The sequence below is a fragment of the Mauremys mutica genome, chromosome 1 (assembly GCF_020497125.1).
Source record: "Mauremys mutica isolate MM-2020 ecotype Southern chromosome 1, ASM2049712v1, whole genome shotgun sequence".
NCBI classification, from domain to species: domain Eukaryota; kingdom Metazoa; phylum Chordata; order Testudines; family Geoemydidae; genus Mauremys; species Mauremys mutica.
In genome coordinates this window covers 125,463,867-125,487,585 of record NC_059072.1, presented here as the reverse complement: position 1 = coordinate 125,487,585, position 23,719 = coordinate 125,463,867, and the positions used below count along the sequence as shown (strand labels likewise).

Below are 23,719 nucleotides of genomic sequence, written 5' to 3'. Positions count from 1 at the left end.
CTGAAAGAAAATAAGCAACAATGTCTAGTTTCAAGAGCAACTGGAAAAACCAGTGTTCCTCTGTGCCTTTCCACCCATACACATCTCAGTATCCACAGGCACGGGTTCTGCAAGGTAAAAATCAGAATGTTTCGACTGTAGTGGAGCATGCTGACGCAGTCCACAACAACCTTAGACTATTCAGTATGTCACTTCCCAAGAACATCACCCATTTTCCATCATGTAAGGAACTCTCACATGAGATATGGGGTGCTGATTTTCCTAGCTTCTCAGAAATCTTCAGTTTGACTGTGTGAACTTCTTTTCTATTCATTTTCTTCTTAAGAATAAATTGCATGAAAACTTCTCCCTAAGGCAGTTCTGCACAACATGCGGCCCATGGAGCCTCACTGTGCGGCCCGCGGGGGGATTCTAAATCCCCCCCCACGGCGCTCTGCGGGCAGTCCAGAGCCCTTTGAATCCCAGCCGCGGCAGGGAATCAAAGGGCTCTGCGCTGCCTGCAGGAGCAGGGAGCCCAGAACCCTTTAAATCTCAGCCGCGGCCGGGAGTCAGAGGGCTCTGGGCTGCCTGCAACCGCGGGGATCCCAGAGCCTTTTAAATCCCAGCCGCGGCCGGGAATCAGAGGGCTCTGGGCTGCCTGCAGCTGCGGGGAGCCCAGAGCTCTTTAAATCCCAGCCGTGGCCAGGAATCAAAGGGCTCTGGGCTGCCTGCAGGAGCAGGGAACCCAGAGCCCTTTAAATCCCAGCGGGGGCCGGGATTCAAAGGGCTCTGCGCTGCCCACAGAGGCAGGGAGCCCAGAGCCCTTTAAATCCCAGCCCCTGGCCGCTGATTGCCCCCTCCCCAGACCCCTGCCCCAACTGCCCCCCAGGACCCCCACCCCCTATCTAAGCACCACTGGTCCTTGTCCCGATTACCCCCTCCCGAGACCCCTGCCCCTAACTGCCCCTTGGGACCCCAGCCCCTATCTAAGCCTCCCTTCTCCTTGTCCCCAACTGCCCCCTCTTGAGACCCCCCCAACTTTCCCCCAGGACCCCACCCCCTACCTGTCCCTTGATAAACCCCCTGGACTCCCATGCCTATCCAATTGCTGCCTGTCCCCTGACTGCCCCTCCGAACCTCTGCCCCATCCAACCCCCCCTGCTCCCTGTCCATTGACTGCCCCCCGGAACCCCCTACCCCTTCTCCAACCCCCAAACCGCTTACTGTGCCACTCAGACCAGCGTGTCTGGCTCCATGCAGCTCCAGACAGTTGCTGCCATGCTCCCCCATGGAGCCCACAGCCCTCTCCCACCCCCAGCACCTGCCTTCCAGATTTGAACACCTCAAAATTCAGGAGTGCTCAAGCTCGGTTTGGGCAGATTTTACTTCATTTCTCCCAAATCAAATATACTGATCCACTGTAACTTGCTGTAGAAAAAGTAGGATAAAATTGAGCAAGAAATGCTTATTAGGACTGGAATTGCTATTTTCAACAGCCATTGTCTTTTTGTTTGTTTGAAAGGAAGACAGTATTATTGCATTGGCAAATTCCCCATAGAAAGAAAGAGTGGAACAAAAGAATAATAAAGGCACCTCAACTTTTCCTCATTTATGGAGGACAGTCTTATAATATGCATCCAGATATCCTCCAATCACACAAGCTGAAAATTGTTCCACTTTACTGCAGCTCTGTAACCATATGGGAACCAATCCTGTCTGTGTTCTGTGCACATCCAAAATTCCGGCTGAATGACCCACCCTGGGAGCGAGTTTACCAGTGACCCAGGACTGGGGCGGCAGGAGGGTGGAGGAAAGGGTGAAGTCCAGCGCTGGGGCGGCAGGGGGTGTGTGTGGGTGGGGGGAGAGCCCAGGACTGGGGCAGCAGGAGGGTACAGGGGGGAGCCCAGGGCTGGGAAGGGGGACAGCCAAATTTTTTTTTGCTTGGGGCAGCAAAAAACCTAGAGCCGGCCCTGCCGGGTTCCCCCAGCCGCCGGAGCCCCGGGGCCTTTAATTTGACGCTGAGGGCTCCCAGCCACCTCTTTAGCTGGGAGCCCCTGGTTGATTTAAAATAAAGTATCACCTCCCCACCCCCAACCTTCCTTTTTGGCCCACAGCTGTTTTGGTGGGGCGGCGCTGGGGAAGGAGGGTTTGTTTCCGCAGGGCTGGGCGGCCCTGGGGCGGGGTGTTTCCTTGGGCTGGGAGGTTTCGGCCCTCAGCTGTTTTCTTTGGAGGAATGTGGCCCTCGCCGCTTTACAAGTTGTGCAGGCCTGCCCTAAGGATTAGTTTCCAAATTTAAGATTCTGTCCTGAAGCTTTGTTCAATGTTCAAAAGCACATCTGCAAAAGCACATTCTCAGTAATGAAACATGAAGTCAAAAACTAGAGAGCAACACCACTGGGCTGCTGTCTCTGTCACTGCAAATATGATAGAAACTGGGATTCTAGTGCACAAAATATCTTTTCCTTAGAGTTCTGATTAAGAGGTGAGCTAGTCTCTCTCTCTTTTTTTTTTTATTATTTCTTAATCCCATTAATGCCTTATGGCTAAATCCTTCTAAATCCTAGAAATATAATTTCAGATCCAAGAATCAGATCATTTCTCTGTATATGGCCCACGGAGGTGCCCCAAAACTAACATCCAGCCCACAGCTTTGAAAAGGTTGGACCGTCCTGATTCAAACTGGGCTCAAGCTGTGCAATGAGAGGACAGATTTCACACCCCTTCCCCCCGGCCACGCCCCCCCCCCCAGTTCCTGGCTACTCAGACAAGTTATGACAACTGGGGCTATTTGCAAAACAGAATTATGTTCCTTATGTATTGCCACAGCATTTAGTGACCCTACCCCCTCCCCTCCATTGCAGGCCAAGGCTCCACTGTGAGTTTTTAATGTATAAGAGAGGTCACACTTAGAGGCTTGCCATGTGAAAGGGGTCACCAATACAAGTTCAAAAATCACTGTGCTAGACGCTGTACAAACATGTAACAAAAAGTTTACAGGCCACATATAAGGCAACTAAGTTGATATACTGGAGAGGGAAGCATAAGGCATGGTTCTACACTTAAGATTTATGGCAGCAGTGTGGTGTCAAAAACCCGTGTAGAACACAGCTATGCCATCAGAAGCATGTTTCTGGAGATGTTGTTCATGGAAGACAGCTGTGTGTAAACTCAAACGTTGTCTCTCACCAGTAGAAGCTGGTCTAATAAAAAAATATTACTTCACCCACTTCCTCTCTCTTGTTCCTATTCTGGCAAAAAAGAAAAAAAAGTTGGTGGATGGCTGCATCTCTACTAGGAGGCTATGCGGGCATAGGCTCTGTAGTATAAAAATAGCCCAAAGCATGGGTCAACACTGCTCTTAATGGAAGGCAATGTGTTTGGCTCTGGAGGCCGTGGGTCAGAGCTCTCTTTTCAGTTCACAATAAAAAACACATTAGCTTAAAGTACTCTTCATCTAGTTTTCCTCTCCTGAGATAAATAAATACCCTAGAGAATCAATGTTTATATACAACCCCTTGTGTGTCTTATTCTGAGTGCTCTTGTATGTATCAGAGTAACCATCTTACCCTTACACAATTCTCCTGCCAAGACTGTAAGAAAGCATTTCACTCCCTCCTCCCTCCCCCCAAAACCCCAATCCATTAATTGATCACTTTTGTTAGCTTGGCATATTTAAGTGCTTTTTGAAAGTGAATTCAAAACATGGAGCGTCTCAGCCTTGTAAACTGATAGATAAGATGTCCCTCAAATAACAATACATTCAATTGGAAAGGAGAAAGGTACGCAGTCATATTCATGAACCTCTATTACAATGGCGTCAAAAGTATAGCCCCAATGCTGTACTTGTGGGGCCTGCCTTACATGTTCTGATTCAGAAGCTAAGGTATCATTAGAAAAAAAAGGTTTCTAGCCTGCAGTGATGCAGACATAGTGTGAACAGACTGAGTGACTCGATGTCATCTGTCCAAGTCTTAAGGCAGTCTGAACCAAGACTCAGATGTGAACACCTTGCCCCCTCTGACAGGGTGCCAGCTCTAGAGTGAAATGAGGATTCTTCAGAGTCAACCGTATCTATTTAACACTAATCATTTTAATGGAGAGAATAAGAGAGGAAGCAATAGACACTGGGTTGAGAACTGCAAGTTTCTTCAGGAAAGGAAATGCAGAGGAAAGGAGAGAGACTGGGAAGAGGAAGGAAAAAAAATAGGATGGAGAAAGAATAGCAACAAAGGGTTTGAAAAGCACTAGGGCAATTTAAAAATATTAAAATGCAAAGTTACAAACATCACATGTGGCACTTTAGTTAGTAGTCTCAGCAGAGAAGCCTAAGAGAGTGTATGAAGCAAGGCTAATGCACTAATTTCCTTGAAGACAAATAGATCCTTTAGCTCAGACAGGAAGCATATTGAGAGGCCAGTGGTAGGAAGCTTGCACAGTTGATACCCTTGCTGTATCTGTTACAAAGCTAAAAAAATGGAGTCAAGTTTTGTTATTCCAACATTCTTCACTACCACAAATTTCACTTAAAAATTAAAAACCAATTTATGATTTTTTTTTAAAAAGGATGATGAAGCTTACAGAGGTGTAAAAGTGCACATAGTGATAAGAAAATCAGTCCAATACATGATTAGCGAAACAGCATTTCAGAGATCTCAACAACAGAGTTATAAGAAATGAAAACGACTATAGCAAAGGAACAGCAAGGATTTTAAAAATTATCTTACAAAACCTATAGTATCAACCCTAGTAAAGTGCATTTTCCTGTAATATGTGTGAAACAAGCCTGCTCATTAGCCACTTTCCCTTATCGTGATTGCAAATAATGAAGCTGTCTACAATACTTGATACAATTGTGTAGTTAACCATACTTTCCAAGAATATCAGTAGATTTCCATGTATTTCCTTGCTATTTTGAAGATTCCACTATGATTTTGAACAGAAAAATTGTAAAATAAATTAAATGGCAGCAGGGGGTGGAGGGAAAGAGAACTGTTTTCAGGAAATGCAGGCCACAATCCTGCAAAGGACTTATGAATGTGTATTAGTCCCATTGAAGGCAATGGGGTTGCTTATATGTGTAAAATAAAGTACGGTATGTTTGTAAGTCTGTAGAGTTGTGGCCTAAATATTACCTCATAAGGAGGACACTGAAATAAATTTACCCAAATAATACCCAAACAGTATTTTCTAAAACATGGCAAGAAAAAAAAAAAACCCTTCATAACATCAGTTTACCATTACAAGTGAGACTATATAGAACCACAGCTTGTGTTTTATTTTTTGAAATAAAAATTAGTGGTTATACCAATATTTTTCTTTTAACAGGTCACCGTGCAGAATCAAAGACGTAGAAGAGTCCAGTAACAAAAATCGAGTACCATTTTTTCAAGTGAGATAGCACCAAAGATATAAAAATCATTATGTATAATATAAAAATGCTTCACTACTTTATGGGGGGAAAATACACAGGGCCGGCTCCAGAGCCCAGCGGGGCAAGCACCCGCCTGGGGCGGCCCTCTCCCGGGGGGGCGGCAGGCTGGGCCGGCGGACCTGCCGCAGTCATGCCTGCGGGAGGTCCACCGGAGCCCCGGGAGCAGCGGATCTGCCGCAGGCATGACTGCGGAGGGGACGCTCGGCCGGCGGCTCCAGTGGACCTCCCGCAGGCATGACTGCGGACGGTTCGCTGGTCCCGCGGCTCGGCTGGACCTCCTGCAGGCATGACTGCGGACGGTTCGCTGGTCCCGCGGCTCGGCTGGACCTCCCGCAGGCATGACTGCGGCAGCTCAACCGGAGCCGCCGGACCAGCGAACCGCCCGCAGCTGCGGGAGGTCCAGCCGAGCCGCGCGACCAGTGGACCCTCCGCAGTCATGCCCGCGGGAGGTCCGCTGCTCCCGCGGCTCGGGGGCGCCTCCCGGGCATGACTGCTTGGGGCGGCCAAATTTGTAGAGCCGCCCCTGGAAATACATTATAGTTTTACAACATTTTAACAATATTTTTAAAGCATTTTTAATTAGAGTTTATTCTTAAGATGTAGCACTTTGAAAACCTAAAGAACTGCTTAACATTTAGTCCAAGTTGGGAACGCCAAGGTTTTGACAACTCAAAGAGATATGGAGATATTCAAAATTTACACTATAATATTATAAAAAATATTTTATCTTCTCTTGTCCCTCCCATCTCCAGCCAGTTTTCTTTACAGGCCACTCCCAAAAAAATGCTTGAGAGAGTTCTCTCTTCTCCCTGGAGTACAGCTGATTTACTCCAAATTTACACCACTGTACTAGAAATAACATTTGGCCCTTAAATTCCAAGTCTTTTTCAAGCAAGCCACAAGAGGTTACTTCCATCTATGATTTTTTCAAAACCACCATTAGCCCAAAACATGTTCCTAAAAATATATATTTATTTTATCATTAAAACAGTGGTTTAATAATTATCTTCATAACTATCAGTTTTGTCAGATGAGCTCATAAAATACTTAATTTAAGCCTGTCTATACGGAGATTTGAAACCACAATGGCACCTTTATAGAGAATAGTTTTTATAGACAGTTACAAATTTCAACGTGGATAGGACTTGATGTTTTGGGAAAGAGGGCAGGGATTTTTAAAAAATTTTTAAACAGTTGATTTAGACCTGCATGCAGCTCTTTACGGTATAATACAAGGATAACAATATCAACACATTTGTTTTGAACTTGGCTTATTCATTCTGATCTCAAGAAGGGCACAAATGTTAGGAAATTTCCCTACATTGCTTGAGAGAAAAGTTAGCACAAGAAGTGCCAAACAAACAGAATAGAATCACTGGGATCCCCTTTCTGCTCTTCCAAGGAATAAAAAAGGAAGAAGGCCTCCTTTTCCATTTTACAGAAGATGTATATAATCCACAAATCAGAGCACAAGCCTGACACTGTTCAGTCATAATGTAATGTCACAAAGATGTTTTGCAATGGTTGTATTATGACAACTTCATTGTTGCTCTATAAAGCTCCACTCAATGATACTGTCTTTTCAAAAGACCACTGGTCTAGAGATTTTTCTTTTTAAAATACCTTTAAAAACATTAGTTCAAATTAAGCCCTTGCTAAGGATGCACAACTCCACTGAAGTCAATGGAGTTGTGCCCCTTAACACTTATGGCTAAATGTGGCCCAGTTCTTGTGACTTTTTTCCTTCTCAATACTTAAGGAAAAGAGGCACTTTGTAAAACTTGTTGGGAATAGTGAACTTGGATTACATTATTAATTGTATGTTACAGTATGTAATCAAAATTGGTGCCTTTTTTCCACAAAACAGTACATTTAAACAAAAGGCAAATACACAGATATTGGAGGCCCTCAAAAAGTACTTTATAAAGGGAAATTTACATAAGGAACAAGTTGCCTGATTTCATGCAAGTGCTAAAAATTAATCTAACACCACCATACACATTTATTGTTTAAAAGCATGCCTTTTAAAATGCAACTTTTCTATAAATGCTTGTTTCAGTCTAGAACAAGTAATTTATAGGGTTTGATTTTATGTAGCTTTTTAATTACAGGTAGCTTAGAGTGAAATCTTTTTCCAGATATTGTGCTATTGTAATTTTGAAATGAAGCCAGTGATTTAATAAATTAACAAGAATGTGACTGTTATGTAGTGCAGTGACAACTGTTTTGTATAATCCTTAGCATTGTAAAGGCCCCAAAGGCAATTTGACATTGAGCTGTAAACAAAACAGTCTTCCAATACTTATTGGCAAGATGGAAGAATGAGTTCGCTTCACAACGTTTAAGCTTCTCTGTCAGACGGATTTCAGAGCTTTCAAAATTAATCTTCTGAGGCAGTTTGGAAACTCTTGTCTGAGGAGGAGTCAAAATCCGTTTCCAAGCCAGATTCTTCAGAATTTATGAAGAAAATATGATGAGAATCAGAGTCTGAGAGCCCCTTTATACCGACAGAAATTTGCTTCCCTGCAGAGTCTCTGCAGTATGGAAAATCCCAGAGCCAACCTTCAAGGTCTGCAGCAGAGTGTGGCACTTTAGAATGGCAGTAGGGAGAATGGGACTCTACATTAGGTGGAGCAGTCTGACATTTTCTTAGTGATGCATAGCTCTCTTTACTGTGGAGGGGTGGGGGAGAGAAGAGAAACAAAAACAATATCTATTAGCAATATTTTAAATGAAGTTTCTATTTCAGTTCAAGGGGTGATGGAACAGGGGTTCTTTCTACATGGAAGGGGAACTTAGATGACACTACAGCATTTCCCAGGGAAAATAAATGTGGGTTCTAAATATATTATTTTTAATGGGGTAATAGAAAATAAGGCATGAAAAGTCTGAACTTCAATGGAGCACATCTTACTGGGGGTGCCCACATAGTTTTGAAGTGTGATGCAACTCAAGTGTGGAAGGGTTGTGTGAAGAAAGTCAGTAGGATGATCAGATAAGCCTCAGATAGCAACGCTAAATTTATACAACTCCTCTCCAATGCTACTGAACAAAATCAGGGGTGATCAGTAGGTGACCCATTAGCCAACTGAGGAGAATCTGCAGTGATAAAATGTGAAGTCTTACCTACCTCTATTATAAAAAAAAGAGAAGTACCAGTATGAATCAGTGTACAGAATAGTTATTTTTAAATGGATTTCCTATAAATAATGTACAGTACATAGTCTCAATTTACACACATTAAAAATGTTGTGTGTGTTATAGATATGGTTCCTATTCCTTACTCAGGCAGTACCTAAAATGTTACCAATTTTAACAAAACAGAAGAGGCTTACCTGTTGGTTCGTTTCCTATGTTTTAGAACAGTCGTTCATATTTAGCAAGTTATTCCTCTTTCCTCAGACACAGGAAAGGAGAGCCAACCACCAAAAGATATTTAGCACCATCTTCCTCTAAATTCCATCTCTCTCCTGGAGATTCTTTACTTTGACAACTACTTCCTTAGCTGAAATTTGGATGTGCCAGAAAACACTAACCAGCGAGTTAAGATTTGGGGACCTTGTTAAGTTTCCTAACAGCACAAATTCCCATGAAAGTCTGAATTCTGACTCCTACTGAGAATTGAGAGATAGGAACTGTTGTCTTAAGAAGGAAGATGAGAAATATAAAAAAAAGCAGAGCTTTATAGAAGAAATGTTGTCAACCATTGTGAGAGGCAGAAAATCCACCAATTCAAACAGGAACATAGAGTCAGCCAAAGCAAAGAAGGAGCAGGACCAGGTCTTTCCTTTTTACTTATTTTAAAGATGGAATGGAAATTGTAGTTTCAAGCAACAGAATGGTATCTGATGAATTCACTGGCTGCCTCCTCCAATTCCTCTCCTACAATGTGCTTAAAAAAAGAATTTGCATGCATTAGACTAATGATCACTATGAGGCGATGGTGTGGTGCATCAGAGTGGGAAATCCAGTGGTCTGCTCCAAAAAAACCTACACAACTGGAGAGGTAGTTCCAACAGGCAAGCTATCCATGAGCAAGTATCCTGAGAAAGCCCTAGTTGAGTGTGGACCTCCCCACCCCCAAGGTCTAGAAGCTGTCTGTAGTGGGTTGCTTTACAAGAACACAGCTTACTTCCCCACTTGCTATCAGAATCTCTCAATAGCTCCCAGTTCCTCTGGGGATAGGATTTTCCTGTTCCTCCCCACAAGCATCCTGCTTCCCAGTCAACAGTCCTTATCCCTGCGTACAGACGAGGTTGCTTAGTCTGACATTTCCACTCCAGCAGTGGTGGACAAAGAAAAAAGGGCCACACCAGCTGGGCTGTCCACCCCTCTAAAGACAGTATGAAGGAGTTCAAGATATTTCCAACACTCTGATGTTCATCACAGTGCAGGAGAAATCAAGATATTGAAGGAATTTTTTCTGATGGAGTCCATCTTCAGAAGCTGAGAAAAGACTGAGAGAAAAAAGAAGCTAGGGTGCTGGAGGCAGGAAAGAGTAGTGAATCTAGAAAAATAAGCACTACAAGTCCCTGCTGCAACTGCCTCAGCTATTATCAGTCCTGAGGAAAGAGCATGAAGCCATTTACTGAAGAAACCTCTTCAAGTCTAATGAAGAGAGAGCAGGAAAACAACCCCTTAACATACTGTAAGAGAGAGAACAGGGTTTTGGTAGAAGTTAAACAAGTTTCCACTTATCCTTGAAATAATCTACTAAATGCTTGCAACAGAATATTAATAATTGCACTAAGTTTTGTTTTGACTGGCAAAATAAATGTAAAAGAGATGCATAAGTTTGCACATAGCAGCACAATGATTTACCTGGATGTACTGAGTAGCTTATTTCTTGCCCGCGAATAAACTGTACTAACAATCCGACGTAGTTGTCCCTGCATCCATTGAAAATCATCAGGGATATCGGGAAACCAGTCTACTAACCTGCAGTCATCAAAAAATAAAGTGTTTCAGCAAACCTGAATTTATGTTGAAAGTTCCATAGAAGGTTTGGAATGCAAACTTTAACACACACATGCATACACCCTGCCAATGTGGAGGTTACTTACTGTAACTGGAGACTCTTAGAGATGTGTGGTCCCTATCTGTATTCCACACGTGCCATGCACCTGAGTCTGGAAATTCTTCAAAGCAGTGTCCATTGACCTGCACATGCACAGTAGCTCTCCTAGTGCTCCCAGCCGAAGGTATTAAGAGGCAGTGGGGGTCAACACCTTTCCACTTCCTTTTCTAACCACGAATCCAACAGGATCTGAAGCAGAGGGGATGAAGGAATGCAGATAGGGACCACACATCTTGAAGAAGCCTCCAGTTATAGTAAGTAACTGTGATGGCCCCCATGTGTATTCCACATATGGGTAATTGGGAAGCAGTGTTCAGTGTGGAGGTGGGTGCAAGAAAACCGGTAGCAAAGATGCATGTAATATTGCTGATCCTACTGCTGCATCTGCTGCCGAAGCATGAACTAGGGCATAATGTGTTGTGAATATGTGGCTCAAACCCCAGGTGCCTGCTCTGCAGATGTCCTGCAATGGAACGTATGATAGGGATACCATGGAGGCAGACTGTGCTTGAGTGAAGTGTGATACCTCTATGGGGAGGAATGTTTACTATCTTGTAGCATTCTAAGATATATCCCGAGACCTATTTAAAAATCTTCTGGGAGGATATGGCTTGCCCACGTGACTTCTCTGGTATGGAGATCAAGAGTCTCAGTGATTTCCTAAATGGTTTGGTTCTTTGCAGGTAAAATGCCAGGGCAGGCCAGACATCCAGAGATTGGAGTCTCTTGTCTTGAGAGGAAGCGTGGGATTTCAGGAACAATACAGGTAACTATCATTTCATAGATGTGGAACTCAGAAACAATCTTGGGGAGAAAAGACGGTTACTCACCGTTGTAACTGTTGTTCTTCGAGATGTGTTGCTCCTATCCATTCCAGTTAGGTGTGTGCTCGCCGCGTGCACGTTCGTCGGAAGATTTTTACCCTAGCAACACTCGGTGGGTCGGCTGGGCGCCCCCTGGAGTGGCGCCGCTATGGTGCAGGATATATATCCCTGCCGACCCATCCACCCCTCAGTTCCTTCTTGCCGGCTACTCCGACAGTGGGGAAGGAGGGCGGGTCTGGAATGGATAGGAGCAACACATCTCGAAGAACAACAGTTACAACGGTGAGTAACCGTCTTTTCTTCTTTGAGTGATTGCTCCTATGCATTCCAGTTAGGTGATTCCCAAGCCTTACGTAGGCGGTGGGGTCGGAGTTAGATGTTGCAGAATGCAAAACTGCTGAGCCAAAGGCTGCATCATCTCTGGACAGTAGACCAAAGAAGCAAAGGTCCGGATCGAGGACCAGGTAGTAGCATGACATAGCCCCTGGAAGGGTATGAGAGTCGGAAAGGCAGCAGAAGAAGCCTGAGCCCTGGTGAAACGAGCAGTAAGGTGGCTCGACGGAACATGGGCCAAGTCACAGGAGGTGCAAATGCATGACGTCATCCAAGATGAAAAGCCTTGGTAGGAGACAGGTAGGCCCTTTATTCGGTCTGCCAATACAACGAAGAGTTGGGGGTGTACAAAAAGGCTTGTCCGCTCGACATAAAAAGCGAGCTCCCTACGGACGTCTAGGGAGGGCAAATGTGCTCCCGTCGGAATGAATGGGGCTTCGGAAAGAAGACCGGAAGGAAGATATCCCGGATGATCTGAAAGGTCAACAGCACCTTAGGGAGGAAGGCCGGACGTGGTCCCAACCGCCCCTTGTCCTTACGCAACATAGTGCACAGTGGGTCCACTGTGAGAGCCCGAAGCTCGGAGACTTGTCCAGCCGATGCAAAGGCTACAAGGAAAAAACTGTCCCTCAGGACAGGTATCTCAACGAGCATGTTGTCAATGGCTCGAATGGAGCAGGCATAAGTCTGCTTATAACCAGGTTGAAGACCCAGGAGTTGGTGGGGCGGCGAACCTGGGGGCATAAATGCCCCAAGCCCTTGAGGAACCTAGAAACCACAGCGTGTGAGAATATGAAGCGGCCACTCTCCCTTGGGAGGGAGGTAGAGACGGCTGCCAAGTGCACCCTTAATGATGAACTGCGCCAGGCGCTGCTGTTAGAAGATCATGGGCAGTCCAAGAGGAAATGGATCAGAACATCTGTGGGGGAAACCTTGTGTTTCGTAGCAGCAAAAGAAAAAACTGCCAGTTGGGCAGATACGTTAACCGAGTGGAAGGCTTCCTACCACCCAGGAGAATCCTGTAGAACCGAGGCAGAACAACGTAACTCGGCTCGGTTTAGGCCCGCAGCAGGCATGCGGCAATGTGCAGGGATTGCAGGTCTAGGTGGTAAAGTTTGCCGTGATCCAGCGTTATGAGGTCTGGGCAAAGAGGCAGGGGAATCGGTTGGCTACCGACCGGTCTAGTAACATGGTGTACCAGTGCTGCCTGGACCACGCTGGAGCGATCATGATCAGATGTGCTCTGTCCCTGCGGAGTGTTAGGACCTTGCGAACCAGCGGGAGCGGTGGGAAAGCGGACGGCAGACGGCTCATCCACGGCATCAGAAAAGCAGCCAAGATCGAGCCCGGGGAGAGGCCTTGGCATGAGCAGAACTTCTCTCTCGTTCTGTTCCCGCGAGAGCGAAGTTCCGGAAACGTAATGGATAACATCCGGAGGAATCAACCACTTGAGAGACAGGAAGGAACTGCTGAGGCGATTCGCCAGAGTGTTCCGGACCCCTAGGAGAAAGGACGCTACCAGGTCCGTCGATTGAGCTGTGCAGGAGTCCCGGAGCTGGATAGCTCCCTGGAAAGAGAGGAGGACCATGCTCCTTCGTGCTTGTTTATGCAACGGGTGTCCGTTGTGTTGTCTGTGAACACCGAGACACAACAGCCTTGTAGGTGCTGCTGAAATGCCTGGCATACAAGGCGGACTGCTCCCAACTCCCGGACATTGATGTGCAAGGGCAGCTGTTGAGCCAACCAAAGGTCTGGAGTGGGAAACTGACCCAAGTGAGCACCCCAGCCAAGAGATGGGGCGTCCATCATGAGGGACACCGAGGGTGAGATGGATGGAACAGCACCCCTGCACACATCAGGGAGGGCGTCGACTCCCAGTCGGGGGAGCCTAGGACACTCGGGGGGATCGAGGCGACCATGACCATGCTGTCTCTGGCCGGGTGGTACACCGATGTGAGTCCCGATTAAAGTGTACGGAGGCGAAGCCTGGCATGTTCGGTTACGCACGTGCAGGCAGCCATGTGGCCCAGGAAACCTAGGCAAGTTCAACGCAAAGTTGCCGGGAAGGTCTGTAGACCTTGTACAATGGTTACCCTCGCGTGAAATCAAGGCGTAGGTAAGCAGGCTGTGCGATACTGAAGTCCAGGGTGGCCTCTTAAGTCTATTCCCTGAGTGGGAACCAGGGAGGGAGGGAGGGAGCGCTCCTTGAAGACTAACCAGCGCTCGGTGCCAAGAGCGGAGGAGCAAGAGCTGCCTCCCTCAGGAGCTGTTTGAGACAAAAGTCCCGCTCCCCTTTGTTCTCGGATTAAAGGCCTCACAAATGCGGCACTTATCTGTGAGGTGAGATTCCTCGAGGCACTTAGGAGAGGATCTCTTGTCGGCATCGGCTTGTGGCCAGCCGAGCATTATAATACCCTGTGGACCGGGCATCGGACCCGGCACCGGGTGAGGGGAAGGGGATAAACCCCGAACCCCTGTGAAATAAATACACTATACTATACTACAGACAAATAAAGTTAACTACAACTATAAACATCTGAACTATATACTTAACGAGAGAAACTACGAGTAGCTAGGGAAGCGGAGGTCAGCTAAGCCGCGCTCCACTGTTCCAACGACCGACACGGGCAGTAAGAAGGAACTGAGGGGTGGATGGGCCGGCTGGGGTATATATCCTGCGCCATAGCGGCGCCACTCCAGGGGGTGCCCAGCCGACCCACCGAGTGTTGCTAGGGTAAAAATCTTCCGACGAATGTGCACGCGGCGTGCACACACCTAACTGGAATGCATAGGAGCAATCACTCGAAGAAGAAACTTGGGGTATAATCAAAGAGAAACCTTTTCTTTGTGAAACAACATACAAGGAGAGTCAACCATCATAGCTAGGAGGGTCATGGAGCTCAGAGCTGAGGTAATAGCTACTAAGACTACCACTTTCCTGGACAAGTGGGCCATGGTACAAGTTGCCATGGATTCAAAAGGCAGACTACAGAGTCTGGACAGGACAAGGTTAAGCTCCCATTGAGGGCTAGGGGTGGGTAAACTTTTTGGCCCAAGGGACACATCTGGACATGGAAATTATATGGCAGGCCATGAATGCTCACAAAATTGGGGGTTGGGATGTGGGAGGGGGTGAGAGCTCTGGCTGGGGGTGTGGGCTCTGGGATGGGGCCAGAAATGAGGAGTTCAGGGAGCAGGAGGCGGGGGGGGGTTTCATTTGTGGACCCCTAAACATTTTTGAATGGAGATGCAGACCCCTTTGGAAATTCAACCTATGGTCCGCGGACCCCTAATGTAGAAGTCTAAGGGCTGGTCCACACTAAGAAGCGGGGTCGAACTAGGGTACGCAAATTCAGCTACGTGAATAGCGTAGCTGAATTCGAAGTACCCTAGTTCGAACTACTCACCCGTCCAGACGCCGCGGAATCGAAGTCCGCGGCTCCAAGGTCGACTCCGCCACCGCCGTTTGCAGTGGTGGAGTACCGGAGTCGACCGCGGCGCTTCCGGAGTTCGAACTATCACGTCCAGATTAGACGCGATAGTTCGAACTCCGAGAAGTCGAACTCACCGCGTCGACCCGGCTGGTAAGTGTAGACTAGCCCTTAGATTGACTGAACAGAATTCATTCGTTGAAGCTGGCTCCTTAGGTACCATTCACGATGTCTCATCTAATCTGGACCAGCTCAGGGAAAAAACATGTTTCTTATGGACAGTTCTAAATGGTGATCTGTCTTTGTCATGACAGTACTCTTTACTCATGGGGAGCCCTGAAAAAGGAGTTCTTGGGCTTACATGTTGATGGTTCTGCTGCAAGGCATGTGCTTGGAGGGGCACTGGTCGGCAGCGGAGGCTGATACACATAGGCATCTCCCTGCCCCGGGTCACAAAGCAGCCTCAGCCTTCTCCATCCAGTACTTCCATAGGCAAAACTCCTGGGCTTCTTGAGTTCTGGGTGGGAAGGAGTGACAGATGCTACGCTTTGCAGAGATATGTGCCTCACCTAGACAGTACAGGCAGCATTGATGTTCATCACTGATAGAGAAGGATTGAGGGCAGGGGACATGTTTCTTGAAATAGTCCTGGAGCTGGGGAGGGGTTCCCCAACGAGGAAAACAAGCTACTCTATAGTATAAACTTTTTAACTACTAACTATTAATCTAAGAATATAACTATTTAGAAATGTTTTCTTTATAGGTAACGCAACGACATGAAGGAGGACACAATTCTGGCTCAGGCTATGCAGCAGTAAGAAGGACCTGGGGAAGACTCTACTCGCACTGCCTCCTGTACCCTCAGCCAGGAGGACTAGGAGAGCTACTGTGCATGTGCAGGCCAATGGAGACTGCTTTGAAGAATTTCCAGACTCAGGCACATGGTGTGCATGCATACCCACGTGTGGAATACATATAGGGACCATTACTCAAAGAACTACTTTTGGCTGTATATTTTCTTCCTAATCCTTCCAGTATTTTCTGTAAAGTTATTGTGATGAGGTTCTGCTGTTTATGCACTGGGATGCCCTCCATCCTAGTACAGAGTTTAGGACCTCAGGACAACTTAATTTCTTTGTCTTATGTCAGAGGTACACAAGCTATGGGTTGTAGAACATATTTCGACTCCAAAGGCAGAATTCTGCCCCAATAAGTAAGTTTGTATGAAATGTAAGGGCTGCCCACACAGTATGCACCAATCAGGGTGTAAATTCTAATGCACACCAGTGTGTTGCACAATAACTGTCAAGGAGGAACCTGCTGGTGCACACTGAAAGCTCCCTAGCGAGCGTTGACATAATACTCTTTGAAACAGGACTACGTCCACGTGCACTAGAGAACTTTTAGAGCATGACATGCTAGTGTGCCCACTAGAATTTACACCCAGCTGGCATGCATCATGTAAACAAACCCTTAGTGCAACTCTGACTGCATTACTGTAAAGATTTTTGATGTGATTTTTAAGTGATTTTTAAGTGATTACAACATAAGCGAGACCTGGATACAGATTGACTCTCACCAGAGAATGAAGCAGTGTAAATGAAATTGTTATATTTTGCTATGGGTAGCACATTAAAAGGGAATCTGTCTGAAGGCATTGTACCTGCTATAGCTGATTACTATAACTGAAAAAAGTTAGCAAATGAATGAAACAAAAACAAACAAAGGAACCTGACCCTTTCTGATCTATTTTGTATATAATCAGTTTCTCCCTTGTTGAAGAGACACTTTGGGGCAAAAGAAATCCTTAATTTTTCAAACAGACTTTAGATATAGAACTCTTTTTTTAGATGTTGCTTAGATATTAGAATTTTTTTTAATCAGTCAATTAAAAGATACTTCATATATTAAAAAGACTAAATACATATGGAATTCTAGAAATCTCCCCTTTTCTCCATTTTTCTATCCATCTTTCACTTAGCAAGCTTTTATTAAAGGCTTTAGTTGTGCACAGAAAACATCTGCAAGATGAACCAATATGGGCAGAGCCGGCTCTACCATTTCCGCCGCCCCAAGCCAAAAAAAAAAAAAAAAAAAAAAAATAGCCGCTCGGACTGAGCTGCCCCAAGAATGGATGGAATGCCGCCCCTTAGCATGTGCTGCCCCAGGCACGTGCTTCGTGCTTCCTCCACTGGTGCCTGGAGCCGGCCCTGAATATGGGGAAAGGAACATAAGCTACAATTTACATAGAGTTCTAGAACTGTCTCTAGAATGTAAGTCGAGTCATCAGTGCATTTCAGAACACTTAATACACTGCTAGCTTGTTAGTCATGACTATAAAAATAATTAATGAAAAAGAATAAAAGAAGTCTTAAATGGACCCAGAAGCATGGGTTCTATAATAGTTCTTAAATAGAACCTCACCTTAAAGCAACAGAATAGGCAGACTCCACTGGCAGGGTATACGGCAATATCAGATAAGACATCACTCGCATTGGTAAGAGTTTAGAGACCTGGGCATAGAACCCACTCTTCTCTTTACAAGCTTCTTCTAATGCTGGAAAATAAGGATTTTTTTAAAACAGCCTTTAGAATACACTTTTGTTTTTAAATGTACTGTTCAAATAAATTATTTTAGGTGTAGTGATGTCTTTTAGTGTTCTATAAGGGTGATTAATATTGAAGCACAATTGACAAGCAACATTAAATAAATGAGCACTTAGTTTGTAGCAAGCTAGGATGTAAATCTACCCCACACTTGCATGCTGCGCACTAAGTGTCTATGTAGACCTTGCTGCCACACACTAAAAGTTTTCTAATGGGCTTTGATCTACTCCTGTTTTAGGGAGCTTTTAGTGCATGGCAACAAGGTCTACAAAGACATTTAGCGGGCGGCACGGCACACTAGTGCGGGATACATTTACACCTTAGCTTACTGCGAACTAACGTGTTGCTAAGCCCTATGTCACAAAATATTAGTGCTAAAACAAACTTTTTCTATTTAAAATGCATCATACTACAGAGGAAAGTTATAATGTTACTTAGACCTTCCATTTGCTTTTAAGCTATATACCTCAGACAACATTACAAAGATGGGTAAATGTCAGCATCCCTATTTTACTGACTAATAAAAATCAAGCATATTGGTTATGTGAACACAGACATGTCACCTAATGTTCATAACAGAGCTGGCAATAGCACCCAGGTTTCCCCAAATTCCAGTTTTGTGCTTTGTCTATCAAACAACTCTGCTTTCACAATCTTCGTGTTTCTTCATGTAATTTACTTGTTTTCCTAAATCGTAAGTCACATATTTCAGGCTTTAAATTGCTGGTCACGGTCTATAGGCACCTACCTAACCTAAGGTAAATTTAGGGACAGTAACCCAGAAATTGTATTATTGTATACCTGTTAAGTTTTGTTCTCTGAAACATAAGGGGTTTTATTTAGCCATAAGAAAAGTAATTTATTTAGTCATTAGTTTTGATGATGACTTCAAGTTCTTATTTATCCAATTTTAGTTAATAAATTATAATTAAATATTAGTGATTAAAGATTTAATTTGTAAGACATTTGAAATACTTCTCACACAGGATTGTTCATACCGTCTTATTGTGGTTATTATTAGGGCTGTCAATTAATTGCAGTTAACTCATACGATGAATTCAAAATAATTAATTGCAATTTAAAAAAATTAATAGCGATTAACCAGTTTTAATCGCACTGTTAAGCAACAGAATACCAAGTGAAATTTATTAAATATTTTTGATTTTTTCTACATTTTCAAATATATTGATTTCAATTACAATACAAATACAAACTGTACAGTGCTCACTTTATATTATTTTTGATTACTAATATTTGCACTCAAAATACTGTTTCTTTTGTTTATCATTTTTAAATTCACCTCATATAAGTACTGTAATGCAATCTCTTTATCATGAAAGTGCAAATGTAGATTTTTTTTGTTACATAACTGCACTCTAAAACAAAACAATGTAAAACTTTAGCGCCTACCAGTCCACTCAGTCCTACTACTTGTTCAGCAACTCGCAAAGACAAACAAGTTTGTTTGCATTTACAGGAGATAATGCAGCCTGCTTATTATTTACAATGTCACCTGGAAAGTGAGAACAGGCGTGTTCGCATGGCACTTTTGTAGTCAGCACTACAAGATATTTACATGCCAGATATGCTAAACATTCCTATGCCCCTTCATGCTTCAGCCACCATTCCAGAGGACATGCTTCCATGCTGATGACGCTCATTAAAAAATAATGTGTTTATTAAATTTGTGACTGAACTCCTCGGAGGAGAATTGTATGTCTCCTGCTCTGTTTTAACTGCATTCCGCCATATATTTCATGTTCTAGTAGTCTCAGATGATGACCCAGCACATGTTGTTTGTTTTAAGAACACTTTCACTGCAGGTTTGACAAAATGCAAAGAAGGTATCAATGTGAGATTTCTAAAGCTAGCAGCACTTGATCCAAGGTTTAAAAACATGAGGTGCCTTCCAAAAGCTGATAGGGATGAGGTGTGGAGCATGCTTTCAGAAGTCTTAAAAGAGCAACACTTCAATGTGGAAACTACAGAACCTGAACCACCAAAAAAGAAAATCAACCTTCTGCTGGTGGCATCTGACTCATGGTGATGAAAATGAACATGCATCAGTCCGCACTGCTTTGGATCATTATTGAGCTGAACTTGTCGTCAGCATGGATGCATGTCCTCTGGAATGGTCATTGAAGCATGAAGGGAACATATGTATCTTTAGGGCATTTGGCACGTAAATATCTTGTGACGCTGACTACAACAGTGCCATCAGAATGCTTGTTCTCACTTTTATGTGACACTGTAAACAAGAAGTAGGCAGCATTATCTCCTGCAAATGTAAACAAACTTTTAGCGATTGGCTGAACAAGTAGTAAGACCGATTGGACTTGTCGACTCTAAAGTTTTACATTTTTAATTTTTTTTGTACATAATTCTACATTTGTAAGTTCAACTTTCATGATAAAGAGATTGCACTACAGTACTTGTGTTAGGTTAATTGAAAAATACTATTTCTTTTGTTTTTTACATGCAAATATTTGTAAACAAAAATAAATTGAGCACTATACACTTTATATTCTGTGTTATAAATGAAATCAATATTTGAAAATGTAGAAAACATAAAAAATAAATGGTATTCTATTATTGTTTCATTGTGCAATTAATTTTTTTAATCACTTGACAGCCCTAGTTATTATAAATATATCCACAAAATTAATCAGTATCCAGTTTATGGCACTACACCTCAGTTATGCTCTACTAAACTACAATTAAGTGACTTGTGAAACTAGTTTCCATCTTGCCAGTTTCTGAAGCCAAATACAACTTTATTTTTCTTATGTGATCATACCTTATAACTGTATTTAAAGAATTGCTCTGTGTTACTTCAATCAGTTAAAAACTACAGTAGATTTTACATTATTTTATGCAAGATAGTTTTGTATTTTCTATTATCAGAAGATATTGTCAAGATGAGAACTAGTTCAAGTCATTTATAAAAACATTATTGACATTCAAAGTTATTGGAAGATATTCTCAAGTCCATACCTTTACGAAGTCTAGGAGGTAGATGCTCAAAAATTCTTTCATCCAATGGCCATGTGTTTAGCTTTAGCTGGTTACTAAGCATTTTTGTCTTCAATATATCCTCTGTGCCCTTCCTCTGTGGAATAGTTTTCTTGTTTGTAAAGTCAGTGTCCTCTATGAGTTCCTGAGGGTTTTTCTTTAAGGACAAGTCGACATAAACTGAATCGTTAAGAATATCTGGGGAAATAAGAAAGAAAGAACTCACATTTATGACAGCTATCATCCAAAAGATCCCAGAATCCTTTACAACAGGTGTTCTCAACCTTTTTCTTTCTGAGCCCCACCCCCAACACGCTATAAAGACTCCACGGCCCACATGTGCCACAAAAAAGTTTTTCGTGCATATCCAGTAGATGAAAAGCCAGGGCCAGTGTTCGGGGATAGCATGCAGGGCAATTGCCTGAGGCCCCATGCCATGGGGAGCTACGTGAAGCTAAGCTGGTTTCATCCCCATGCGGCAGGGTTCAGGCTTCAACTTCAGCCCTGGGCAATGGGGCTCAGGCTTTGGCTTTCTTCCCTGGGACCCACTGATTAACGCCAGCCCTGCTCTCTGGTTTATTTTGGCAGACCCCCTGAAACCCGCTCACAGCCCAACAGGGGGCCTCAGACCTCTGTTTGATAACCACTGCTTTACAAACGGGCAACACTTCATCTACCAGAGGTGAAATGCAGGACTTTAAAAGAAGATAGCAAGCATGGGCCTGATCTTGCAAATCCTTACTCACATGAGACCCTTAGACCCTTTGCAGGATCAGGTATCATTTTAGGATAGGAGCTGAAGGGAAAATGAAAGCTGTCAACTGAATCTACATAGGGAATATATATTAGTCAATCCCTGAAGCCATAACCTGGCAAGGGCATGGGACCACTTTAGGCATGTGGCAATTCTGCAGAAAAGGGGCCTTATTTTTGGAGTTTAATGTACCTATGCAACACACACACACACACACACACACACACAAGTTTATTTTATGTCCATTTAAATGAGGCGTGATGTGGAGCTGTCAAGTATAAGCCTGCAGGCAAGGTGAAACAATGGTACCCAAAATGAGAAAATGCCATTTTTTGCAATCCAGAAACACTGCAACATGATTATGACTACAGTTTTTACTGTTTCAGTTCACCTTTATGTGGTGTTTATTGGTCAAAGCTACTAAACAATGTATTAAAGGGTATTTATTGGTTTTGCCTGGGTAAGTTTCCCCCCTATCCCCAGAAATGATGGAGCTGTTTAGCATGTGCAAAAATGGCAAATACAACATTGTGTGGTGTGTTTTCACATCACATATTCTTAACTGTCAAAGTATCACAAGTGATCTCTCTTCTCTATATTTAAGTAAAATTTGCTGACCAGAACAGTCTCACACTGAAAGTTGTGCAGCAGTAGCAATCAATTGTGTGACCACTGTTTGTACTGCATAGTAGGTAGATAATAAATTTATGTGAATTCCTAAAGTAGCATTAGTCTGCCTGGTAGAAGGTTTAATATATAATTGTCTATGCATGCAATATTACCCTTTGAAATATTCTAGAAACTAGCTTTTTAATTCTGTGACACTTATGCACAGGTCAGTGTTCACGTTAGAGGTGACAATACACAGTTTCATATTATGATTATGCAAAAGCTAGGAGAGAAAGAAGTGGGCTAACAAGAGGTAGTGGAGACAAAGTCTGCAAACAAGTCCTTGCCTCTGCAGTGCATAGGGATGAAGACCATGTTACAACTCTTACCAACCATGTCATCAACAATATGACAAATCCATTTGACCTGAATCACATCAACAGGTGATCATCAACATATTTACTGGACTGCATATAACATCAGTTGTGCAAGAGTCTCTACCAAAAATAGCAGATCTTGGTGAAGAACAAATGGAGAGATTTGTAAGAAGTGCACTTGATTCCAATGGGACACATAGCTTCCTCAGTCCAGTCAAGAAATCTGGCATCAAAATATTTGCTGACATGGCCAAGAAGACCAAATTTAAGTCTGGCAAGGTAGGAACAATCACAGCAGCTATCAGTACAGAAACTTGTTTTCTACAGAGGCCTTTCTTTAGCAAGATGCAGAGATGATATATCAACGGCAAAGTGTTCTTAGGTCACCCACTAGGACCTGTGCCTATGTCCCTCTTCCATGCTGAATGGAACAATGAGAAAGACAGACAACGCTAGACTAGGGCATCAACTTGAAGCTTAAGCTGAAATAATCCATGAATTAAGAGCATGCAAAAAAGAAACCACAGTATACATCAGCTCCATATCATATCTCATTTTAAGGTAGACATAAGCTTTCAAATGATGTATGATGTGCATGTGTGTAGAGGGGATACATTAAGTCAACAAAATCGGTGGTATCTGCTGCGCACCTATTTCCGTCTACGCTTGCAAAATGTGCTTAAGTTTTTTAAATGACCCAGCACTTTTATATCTCATCTGAAGGTCAATGCCACTGCACGCTATATTTTGGGACATTACCTCAAAGAACTAGTGCCACCTATTGTGTCTACAACACCTTCAAGGTGTATCCAAGTATTGACTGAGCCCAACTGTTTATCCTGAGAAACTGATGGGTGCCCAACATAAGATGCATACAGATGCATACTTTCCATATCTTACTGCCAAAACCTCTAGCAAAGTTCTTTCTGAAAATAGTGCTAGCTATTGAGTGCAAAATTAAGTATCCAAAGATGTTCTTTAAGTTCTCAATTTCTAAAAGAGCAGCAAAAGTATGCCACTGTTCATGTAGTATTTCTATCTGCATTCAAGAGCAGCAAAACTTAATTAGGTGACAGTATAATGCATATTGCACTTACAGGTATTGCTGGAAAACCAAAAGCAAAAGTACATAATGTAGATTTGTGCAAATTCTTAGCTGAAGTTGAAACTAAAGATATAGAAAAGTGTTTACTAAAAGGTATTCAATTTTGATAATATTCAGTAATTTCAACTATAGGCAGACTTTCAGGAAGAAGAGAATGATTGAGGAATGATTTTGGGGGGG

The 23,719-nt window shown here is 43.5% G+C and overlaps 1 protein-coding gene and 1 long non-coding RNA gene across 5 annotated transcripts in view; one reads left to right on the top strand and one right to left on the bottom strand.

Annotated features, from left to right (window-relative positions):
• Positions 1–5,314: 5,314 nt before the first annotated feature.
• On the top strand, positions 5,315–15,905 carry LOC123360656. Its single transcript, XR_006576049.1, has 3 exons — positions 5,315–5,368; positions 11,171–11,253; positions 15,839–15,905. It is a non-coding gene; the product is annotated as an uncharacterized LOC123360656 (long non-coding RNA).
• The window catches only part of LOC123360610 (patatin-like phospholipase domain-containing protein 2), a 57,688-nt gene continuing 39,851 nt past the window's right edge, over positions 5,883–23,719 (bottom strand). For all 4 annotated transcript variants that reach the window (XM_045001254.1, XM_045001253.1, XM_045001255.1 and 1 more), the window contains 4 exons: positions 20,677–20,892; positions 17,500–17,632; positions 10,232–10,348; positions 5,883–8,082 (listed from right to left, as the gene is read on the bottom strand). In XM_045001254.1, coding sequence (XP_044857189.1) covers positions 7,791–8,082; positions 10,232–10,348; positions 17,500–17,632; positions 20,677–20,892 — 758 coding nt within the window. In that variant the 3' untranslated portion in view covers positions 5,883–7,790. The remainder of the gene's footprint in view (positions 8,083–10,231; positions 10,349–17,499; positions 17,633–20,676; positions 20,893–23,719) is intronic.